The sequence below is a fragment of the Myotis davidii genome, unplaced genomic scaffold, assembly GCF_000327345.1.
Source record: "Myotis davidii unplaced genomic scaffold, ASM32734v1 scaffold194, whole genome shotgun sequence".
NCBI lineage: Eukaryota > Metazoa > Chordata > Mammalia > Chiroptera > Vespertilionidae > Myotis > Myotis davidii.
The window spans coordinates 3063519-3073882 of NW_006286673.1; the positions used below are offsets into that span (position 1 = coordinate 3063519).

The 10364-nt window shown below is 51.9% G+C and overlaps 1 protein-coding gene across 1 annotated transcript; it reads left to right on the forward strand.

The window, feature by feature from the left end:
• Nucleotides 1–1402: 1402 nt before the first annotated feature.
• Nucleotides 1403–8792, forward strand: LOC107182196 (double-stranded RNA-specific editase B2-like). The gene is made up of 2 exons (XM_015560297.1): nucleotides 1403–1485; nucleotides 7942–8792. The coding sequence occupies exons 1-2, from the start codon at nucleotides 1410–1412 to the stop codon at nucleotides 8790–8792; spliced, it is 927 nt and encodes a 308-aa protein (XP_015415783.1). The 5' UTR covers nucleotides 1403–1409.
• Nucleotides 8793–10364: the final 1572 nt, after the last annotated feature.

Sequence of the window (10364 nt, forward strand, 5' to 3'; positions counted from 1 at the left end):
ACAACAATGTAACACAACGGCTGAGCAGTGGTGGCGTTTCCAGCTCTCATATTTTTAATAATGCGGTCAAGATGCCTATGGGATATAATGAATCATACAGACTTGGTGGGTAAGAGGATGCAAGAGGCAGGAATCTGAGAACAGTGGAGGACTCCTCTGCAGGGCTGTCGGTTCTGCTTATGGACAAGTGCTCCCACCTCCTGTGGTTCAATCTAGTCGGTGGAACCCCTAAAAGCAGGAGCTTTCCTTTTGGCTCCCTTTATTAGTCATTTCTTTGTGTCTCCCAATTGTACATGCAACCTGCAATTCCTCCATCTCTCAGCTGAAGAGAGAAATTGCTGAGACCATGGAAGGAACATCTCTCATTGATCACGGGTGGTACTTCCCACTTGGGTCCATCTTCCCGCCGGCCGTACTCAGGGGTGTCCGGTGCCCAGGATGCCTGACCAGTCTTGCTCAGCTCACCCACCACCGGGGCTGCAGGCAGAGGGCATCCCCTGGGATTCCTTCCACTGCTGCAGTGACACTATGCCCTTCCCAGGAAAACCTCCTCCGGGCAGGGACCCCGCACTACTTCCTCCTCCACCTGCCATCTCTCCTCTCCCTTCCTCTTCCTCCCCGAAATTCTACTTCTCAAGTGCACACTAAGTATATTTTACAGCTTTGAGTCCATTATTTTCATGCATGTCAAGCCCACAAAGCACGTTCACTAATGGTAGGAAATAGTGTTGGCTTTTTTTGCACAGATGCTATTTTCTTTTTTTTTCTTTTTTTTAAATATATTTTATTGATTTTTTACAGAGAGGAAGGGAGAGAGATAGAGAGTTAGAAACATCGACGAGAGAGAGACATCGATCAGCTGCCTCCTGCACATCTCCCACTGGGGATGTGCCCGCAACCAAGGCACATGCCCTTGACCGGAATCGAACCCGGGACCCTTCAGTCCGCAGGCCAACGCTCCATCCACTGAGCCAAACCGGTTTTGGCCACAGATGCTCTTTTCATTGTGGAATTTCTTTACTTGCTTTAGCCGCTCTCTGTGAAATGACCTCAGTCTAGCAGACCCTGCCCCACCCAGCATCCTCTAAGCTCCTGCAAGGCTGTTGCCCTGGAGACGATTACTTCGAGTTTTGAGGGACGTGGAACAAAAGGAGGGGAGATGCCAAAAATAAGAAAAGAAAAAAGATAGAAATCATAACGTTTAAAATTGAATGGAGAGGGGAATTTGATAAAATGCTGTCAGAAATCCAATAAAAGACTGAACCAGAATGAAGTGGCTGAAACCAAAACGACCTCTCAACCTCCCTTGTCCAAACCCTCCGTAATAAGAGCATATGAAAGCACTGAGTTTTTCTGAAACTCGATGTCAAAAGAGCATTTCTGTTCTTTTCTTCCCAGACAAAGTGAGCATGTTGTCAGCCTTCATCGCTCCCTTCAAGCACTTGAGCCCTGGGGCCACTAACACGGAGGATGACGACAATCTAAGTAAGCAACCCCGTCCCTGAAGAGGGGGTTCCCAGCCTGATGTCCCCAAAGACCGGGATCTTTGGGGTGATGTGGGGGGCAGGGGGGACAGAGGGGCACTATCTGGGTTTCCCAGAACAGGAGGTTTTCTTCCTGTCCCCACCTGGGGTCCTACCCTCACCTGGGGGGTAGGGAAATACTAGTGGTATGATTGAGAACTCCAGGGGTTTTGTGTGTGTGTATCCTTTTTTTTTTTTTTTTTAGTTATCTTAGGCCATCCTTCCTCTCTTTCCTGTGTTTTTCCTTCAAAAAAAGAAGAAGAAAGAAAGAAAAAGAACATAGTCTCTTTGAACACAGTTCGTACAATTATTTAACATGGGAAGAGCTGGCCGGGTGCCTGCTTGTTGAAACATCTCTGGCACGTGAAACTGGAGAGACACCCGCAGTGTGGTGCGGGGACCGAAACGCTGGCTTGGGGGAGGGGACCTCAGCAGTGTCCCTGCACAGACTACTGAGGAGGCAGAGCCCAGGGACTGGGGTGGGAGGGTCTAGGTGTGACTGCCATGCATTATACTCGCCTCTGGTGTGTAGCATATTGCCAGGCATTTAAACAAGGGGGTGAACATTCAAAGCCATATGAACACCTCTTACGTTTCAACATTACCTATCAGAGGGGTCTCCTTCTCAGCCAGAAAGAGGTGGGAGCGTGCTTGCTGTCCTGGGATGGGAATTACAGGCAGTCACTAGGATCATTGACCTGACCAAGCAGCAGCAGTGGGGGTGGGAGTTGCATGGGAATGTTGTCCCTTTGCCATCAGCTCTTAAGAAGCATGACACATCTGCATGGATAGCCCCTTCCCACAAACATAACTATCAACAAGACTGAAAATGAGGTGATTGCTCTCGGTTATCTCACTGAAGCAAAGTCGAAGAATCACTGGGTGTCAAGCCAGAGCAAACCCTAGAGATGCTCTAGTTTTAGTCCTTTGTTTTCTAGATAAGGAAGGAAAGGTGTGGAGGATGCGGAGAAAGTCACCTAGGAAACAGAACACAGGTGTCCTGGCTATCCGTTAGGGCTCCTTCCTCAGCGAACACCTAGGTCACAGTGGAACGTGAACTAACGGTTGTTTCTGTCTCTCATGATTGGAAAACTCCTAGAATGTAGTCAACGTATTGCTAGCAGGAGGAATAAAATTTTACTGTTTCCATGTCTTTCCCACCGAGCTGTGGAAGCCCTGGCTGTTAGCCTCTCCACGTGGAAGTAGCTCTCCCCTCCCAACGGCTCCCAGGCTAATGACTTGTGATGCCAGAATAGTTCTAAAAGCAGAAGCCCAGTGGGCACACCCCTGGTGCCATCTCCATGTCACTAGCCCTGTGCTCTATGGTCACTAGCCTTGCTATGAATATCACTGCTCAGACTCTCAGAAACTCGTTCCTAAGACAGGGACAGTGACATGGAATTGAGGTCAGAATCAAATAAGATAGCACAAGAAGACGTTTTAGACAAGGACCTGGGACATATAAATGCTCTATCCAGGTTGGTTAGTGCCGGTAATTAAGGGTATTTTTTCCTAATTCAGCTCACTGACTAGTAGGTAAAAACTTACAGATAAGAGTGAATTTTATTTATTACATGTTAAAATGCCTTTGAAATGCTTGGAAAGTCTTATTTTCTATCAGTGGATTAGTCATCCCCTTTGTAATATGTGCTTGTTAATATACTTAGAAAACCCTATTTTCATACACTGTTCAAAGATACACCTCCAAGTGAATGCGTTTGTCTTACTCAACATTTCTCGCTACCATTACCCATGCAGCCCCTCAACTTACTGCCCAAATGCCACTGGGTGGTGAAAGAGAAAGAGTGCACCTCCCCTAAAGAGTGTGTGTGTGTGTGTGTGTGTGTGTGTGTGTGTAAAGTATGTGCGGTGTGCATGGTGTATGTGTGATGTGTGTGTGTGGTGTATGTTCTGTGTTTTGCGGGACCTGTAATTTGTGCAAGGTATATAATAACTGTTATGTGTATGGTGTGTGTGTTCATATATGTGGTATATGTGCAAAGTTTGTATAATGTGTGTGGTATGTATATTATGTATGTCTGTGTGTGTTGTGTGTAATGTGGGTGCAAAGTATGTGTGCATGGTGTATGTAATGTGTGTCTAAATGTATGTTGTGTGTGGTGTGTGTAAAGTGTATGTGGTGTGTGTGATGTATGTGTAGTGTGGTGTGTATAATGGATGTTCACTGTGTGTGCATGTGTGTACACACACATATGCAGGGAGGAAAGGTAGGTGGTAGAGACTTGCTTTGAAGTCTCTTGTTTGTATCTACAAACTAGGAAACGGGTGTGTCTGGGTTGGTTTAGGATGAAGTTCCACGATTGAGGACCATCTCCCTCCCGTGGCTCCGGTGATCACCTCTAATCCTTCCCTCGGGCTGAGCTCCAATGTCCAGGGCTGAGCCGGGGTCAGGGATCCATAGCCAGACAGAGACTCGGCCTGAGAGGGGCCAGTGCTTGGTGAGCCCACCTGGCAGCCAGCCATCAGCAGGCTGGTTTCTGGCTCACAGTCAGCCAGATAATGCCATGTTTCAGCCCACACCTATGCTGGGAACCCTGAAAGCTTTCTTCTTCAAACACTGAGGAGAGTGGTTGCTGGCCCTGCCCCATCGCCTCTGCCCCTGCCCCATCGCCTCTGCCCCTGACACCGACCAGAGGTGTTACCTGAGAAGAGTTGAGACACAGATCCGGGCAGGGCCACAGGCCTGAACAGTCCATGCCCTTTGCATGTGTCTGAAGGAGGGCAGCCCTGCTACCCTGAGATGCCGGCAGCTCAGCTCCCAGGCAGCAGGACAGGTCTTGGAAGGAGGCTGTGCTGTCCTGCTGCAGAGCCTGATCCGAGACCATCAGTGACTGGCCCGTGTATGACCACACAGCCAGGACCTTGCAATCCATATTGCAAGTCACCAGGCCTGCCGGACCGGCCGCCACAGCCTCCCTGCTTTCTTACCCTGAAGCACAAAGACCTTCTTCCTGCACAAATGGAGAGAAGGCCCCCATTGCTCCTATCACTGCCTGGTCTGGGTAGAATGGGTGGATCGAACATTGCCCTCTGACCTGCAGACACAGTAGTGTCATTATTAGTGAGGCAGCATGAGGAAAAGTTCCCAACAACTCAACTACTGCAAACACCAGCTGCATATTGACCAGACGCTGGTCTGGGAACAGGGACGCGGAGGAGGCAGATGCTGGCACCTCACATGAGCACCTGCATTCTGAGCAGTGATAACACGGTGAGACGGCAGCCAGGACCTCCCAGTCATTGAACTTCGTTCTGAGAGATGTATTTCACCTGGAAAATAAATGTTTAACCACAGCCATGATATATAAAATTCCACCCTTTCTCCCCAAAATGCCCATTAGTCACTTATCAGATAGGTTATCAGAGAGAAAGAGAGAGACATCCACCTAATGTTCATTACAGTATAATTGTTATAATTGTTCTCTTATTATTTGTTATTGTTAATCTCTTACTGTGCCTCATTTGTAAATTAAACTTTGTCATAGGTAGGTATGTATAGGAAAGAACATAGAATATATAGGGTTTGTACTATTTGAGCTTTCAGGTAGCCACTGAGGGTCTTGGAATGTACCCCCCACCAATAAGGGGGAACGACACTATTTTCTGATGTGTCAGGGTTTTTTCCTGAGCCTATTATATGTGTTCCTTCAGTTCAACTTCATAATAATCCTGTTGGGGGTATAGCTCAGTGGTAGAGCTTTTGACTGCATAATAATCCTGTAAGTCAAGCATTATTAAAACCCACATGTTCCATCTTAAGAACATGGAGTGTGGGTAGTTTGAGAGACTTGTCCAAGGTCACACCTACAGGAAGGATGGAGAGGGCTTTCCCTAGAGCCAGTGGAGTGGCCCCGTCCCCCCCTCTGCCTGGTTCGGGCTCAGCACCCCAGCGGAAACCAGCATGTGGGCTGTGCTGGAGGGAGCTGGGCCCCCAATCTGCTCACTTGCAAAAACCAGTGGGTAGCATCGCTCCAGAGATTGTAGCTAGTGTATCCAGGAGAAGGCCAGAGCTCTGCATTGTTATCAGTTATTAGATATTGATCAATTTGGAAGGATGCTTCCTGCCACCGTCTGATCATCATGTCTAGGCCGTTGAAAACTAATAATGACCATCGTCATCGGGTACTGAGTGCATGGGAGAGAAGAGCCCAGAAGCAATCTTGGTGAGGGGAGGGGAAGTTCCCCACCGGGAGGGCTGTTGCTCCAAGATAAACCTTTCTACTTGAAAAGGCAGCCGAGGTCATCTGATACGCGGGCCACCTTAATCACAGGCGCGGCTCCCTCCGTCCCCACATCGTGAGAAATCAATAAGAAATCAGAGCACCCAGTAAGTTTCAGGCAATCTGTTGTGCAGCTCTTTGGCCAGGTTATTTTTTTTCCATCGTTATGTCCGATCTGGGAAGCTGTGTGGTTAATCCAACCCACTGCCCTGGGCCTGAGATACCCGCAGGGGCGGGACCCAGGTGCGTAATGACGCAGAGAGGGACTGAGTGGGCGCTCGATACCTGCAGGTAATTATTCCTACAGAATAGTCTGTGAGCGATGCCATCCACCTCTAACTTATAAAAGGCTCGAGTTTACTCCTTTGGACAGAATTAGCTCTACAGACTTATAGACACAAACCACCAGGGGACATATAACAGAGCCGCCTCGCAACTTAGAGAACAGAGCCCATACGCAGCCGACGGATCTGCAAACAGCCCTGACTCTCACCACAGCCCGGACTCTCACCACCGCCTGGGGACTGCCGGGGCTGGTGGCCAAGGCATTACCAAGAGCCCCGGAGCTGGAAGGACACACAACCCGGGACCCAGAGAGGAGCCTTGCCCAGTGTGAGACACCGCCCAGAGACACCCATTGGAACTTTCCCATTATTCTCCACTGCAGAGCCATGAGGATGAGGGTCTCCCCAGCTCGGGCCAGGCTGATGGGAAAGTGCTCAGTGTCCATTTATAAGCTGCAGGCTGGCTGTAAAAATCACCCCAAGTTCCCACTTGCTTCACAAGAGAAAACTCATTGCCAACCTGCTGCCCAGCCACCTGGAGCCCCCGAGATCCTGGTTCCCACGGAGAAATCGAAGGGCTCAGAGGTGCATCTGCCTGGGGTCCCAGCTCTGCGTGGAGTCCCGGCCCTGCCTCCTTGCCTCACACATTCGCCCTCTCCAATGGCAGGCTATGCACTCTCAGCACCTCATTCCCTCCCAGCGACGGGCATCCCTGTGAAATGGCTAAGGAATGTGGCACTGTCGGTACCCATACATCCACCTTCAGAACAAGACATTCCCAGGTGAAATGCTTCTCGGCCAGGTATCCACCTGGTCCGCCTCTCTGAGCCTGGGTTTCCCCTCCTAGAAAATGCTGCTGTGACACCCACCGCCACAGAGAGGTGAGGAATAAGAAAGGTGCCGGAGTGGAGGTGCTCTGGGCTCAGTGACAGGGAACTGCATGGTGGGACCATCATCCCGGAGCGTTTCATAGGATGCTGGGTCAGCATTCCAAAAGCATCTTTGCCAGGGACTCTGGTCCTGCGGCTCTGTGACGATCCAAGCTGAGGTTTTCTAAACAGAACAGTTTCCTTTGCCAAGAGTGATCCAAGGGAGCCGAGAGCCTGTCCAGAAAAGCTAAATCACTGCACACATCCACCACGTATAGTTTGCAAGGGATGACTTTGCTAAATTTAATGCCTTCCTCTTTTATTTTGCAAAAGATTAAAACAACACAGATACAAATGAAGCCTCCACCTGGGCCCCCATTAGTTCCTTCCTTGTCTCCCGGGAAGGTTAGCATCTAAGCTTCACTATTGTGGCTGACCCCACAAACCGCATGCAGTGCCTGTGTGGTTATAATTTATATTAACGGCATCGCACTCTGTGTATTACTTTCCAAGTTGCTTATATGATGCAAATTATCTTCTGAGCTTCCTCTATGATGAAGCAGGTAAACCTAGCTCATCAACCGTAAGTGCTATCGAGCGTTCCATCCTACGATCGCGCCACAACTCAGTTACCAGTCCCCACACAGGGCAGGCCCATGTGGCTCTCAGCACTGGAAGCAGCGGCTAGAAAGGGCCACCTGTGATTTGGTTTGGGGGAGGCCTGAGGAGAGGCGGGCAGAGGGCCTACGACATCTCAGCCACACTCAGAGCAGCAGGTGGGCGCCCCGGTGAGCAGGTCAGGCTCATCACATCCACACGCCACATTCTCAGAAATGCAGGAACTGCTCAGGGCTGGGGGTCCTCCCTCCTCCTGAGCAGTTGGCCCCACTTTCAGGGAAGCTTAGTAACTCCTGTCAGCCTAGAAAGGAAGTGGCTGGGCTCCTGTGCACAGCGCAGTCTGCAGAGGGGTCTGTCTCCAGGCGCCCTGAGACCCCTGGTCACCGCTGTCTGTTCTCACCTCCAGGTACCAGCAGCGCAGACGTGAAGGAGAACCGAAATGTGAGCAACCTGGAGGCACGGCCACTGCCCGCGGGTGACAGGGCCCGAGGCGGTGCACCTGGCATGAAGAGGAAAAGGCCCCTGGAGGAGGGCAACAGCGGCCACTTCTGCAAACTGCAGCTGATCTGGAAGACGCTCTCGTGGTCGATGACGCCCAAGAACGCGCTGGTGCAGCTGCACGAGCTGCGGCCCGGCCTGCAGTACCGGATGGTGTCCCAGACCGGCCCGGTGCACGCGCCCGTCTTCGCTGTGGCAGTGGAAGTGAATGGGCTCACGTTCGAGGGCACGGGGCCCACCAAGAAGAAGGCCAAGATGCGGGCAGCCGAGCTGGCCCTGCGCTCCTTCGTGCAGTTCCCCAACGCCTGCCAGGCCCACCTGGCCATGGGCAGCAGCCCCAGCCCCTGCACGGACTTCACCTCCGACCAGGCCGACTTTCCCGACACGCTCTTCAAACAGTTTGAGCCCTCGGCACCCAGTGCAGCCTTCCCGGGCCACCGCCCTGCCCAAATGCTGCGCAGCACGCTGGACCTGGTGGCCCCGGGCGAGGGGAACCCGGTGGTGGTGCTGAACCAGCTGCGGGCCGGCCTGCGCTACGTGTGCCTCTCGGAGCCGGCCGACAGACAGCGGCCGCGCAGCTTCGTCATGGCTGTGAGCGTGGATGGCAGGATGTTTGAAGGCTCGGGACGCAGCAAGAAGCTGGCCAAGGGCCAGGCGGCGCAGGCGGCCCTCCAGGCCCTCTTCGACATCCGGCTGCCCGGCCACATGCCCAGCAGGAGTAAAAGTCACCTCCTGCCCCAGGTGAGAATTCTCAGGTAGCTCCCGGCAGGTGGCATCTCCCGGATGCTAGGAGACCATGAGCTGGGACGGGCAGCAGGCAGCCCCCGCTCCAGTCGCTGTAAGTAGAGAGCGCCCACACGTACCTCTCCCAGAACAGCCAGCTCAGCCCAGGTTCAGACTCACCATTAGAGCATTTGTCAGGCTTAAGGGGAGAGAATCGTGTATATATAAAGAAAGAACGTCAATATTAGGACTTAGCAGAGGGGCGGGGGAAGAGTGAAGGCAGGTGTGTCTGTGGTGACACCCATGTTAGGAAACAGGGCAGGGCAACAGCAGGGCCTATCCCCAGACGGGCTGATAGGGAAGGATAGCGGTATCGGTGGTTCTACCCTTCAGTGATTTGGTTGCTGAGTGTTCTGCAGCAGGAGCACTAGAGGAGGTGAAATGCACATTAGGTAGCAGTTTGGGTGGAGTGTCTCACTGGGGAGTCTGGAGAAAGGGAAGCGAATGTGAATCATTGCCTCAGTCATTCCACCCAGAGGCAGGGGCCTGAGCGGCAGCCGGGATGCCAGCTGCAGCCACACTGAGGGGAGGGTCAGAGGGTCCAACCCTCACCTGGGAGCAGAGGGCTCCAAAGAAGGGCAGCCTGGGACCTGGTGTCAGCAACCTCCCTCCGGCCCTTTCACACCAGCGACAGGTCTGCTTTCTCACGCTGGTTCACTTGCTCATGTGAAGAACACTTTCGTAGCGCCGTCCATGTGTCAGGAACGAGTCTTATCCCTTGTCCTTCCAAGTCTTGTAACTGCTTATATATGCAAATTACCTTCTGTCTTAGCATTTCCAAAATTGCCGGTAGGCATCACTAATGTATTAGCGGCAGGAAAGTCTCTTTATTCACTTTGGTGTCAATCGCCAGAGGAACATAGTTCAAATGCACTCAATGCAGTGCAGGTAAGTCCCCGGTAACTGTGAGGTGTTGCTACCATGGCTGTCCGGATCACCTACCTCACAGCCCCTGGGACAGAACCTGCCATCACCTTGGGAAGCCTCGTATCAGTGGAAGGAGGCAGGGTGCCGCCCAAACCTCAGGGAGCAGGAAGGAGCTACAGCGACCAAACCTAACGCACAGGACAGATGCCTCGAGCTGAGTCACAGTGCTCAGTAAGCACTGATGGGACGGGGGTCCTCTGCTCGCAGCTCATTGAGTGAGGGAGAGAGACCATCCAACAAGAGCCCAATCGAGGGACGGCTGTTTCTCCTGCTATCTCTGCCCCCACCGCCGTCAGTCATTTCCACATATTTGTTGAACCTTCTCAAGAGCGGGTTGCAGGGATTTAGACCATCATTTCCATTGGTCTTGCCTTTCAACCCACCCCCCAAATAACACACAATCCACGTAGAAACAGGGTGTTTGAAAGAAGCTGGGGATCGAAAGTCCCTGAGCACCTCCTGCCAGAAGAATTCAGCTTCATTTCTCCCTCCTGGCACCTCCATTTTTTATTGTTTTCTCTCTTTTTCCTTCTGATCCTGTTTCTCCGTTAACTGTAGCTTAAGCTTGCCACCACGCACAAGGAAGCCACTATGCGCTCCGCAAGCTGGCTGAGCCCAGGT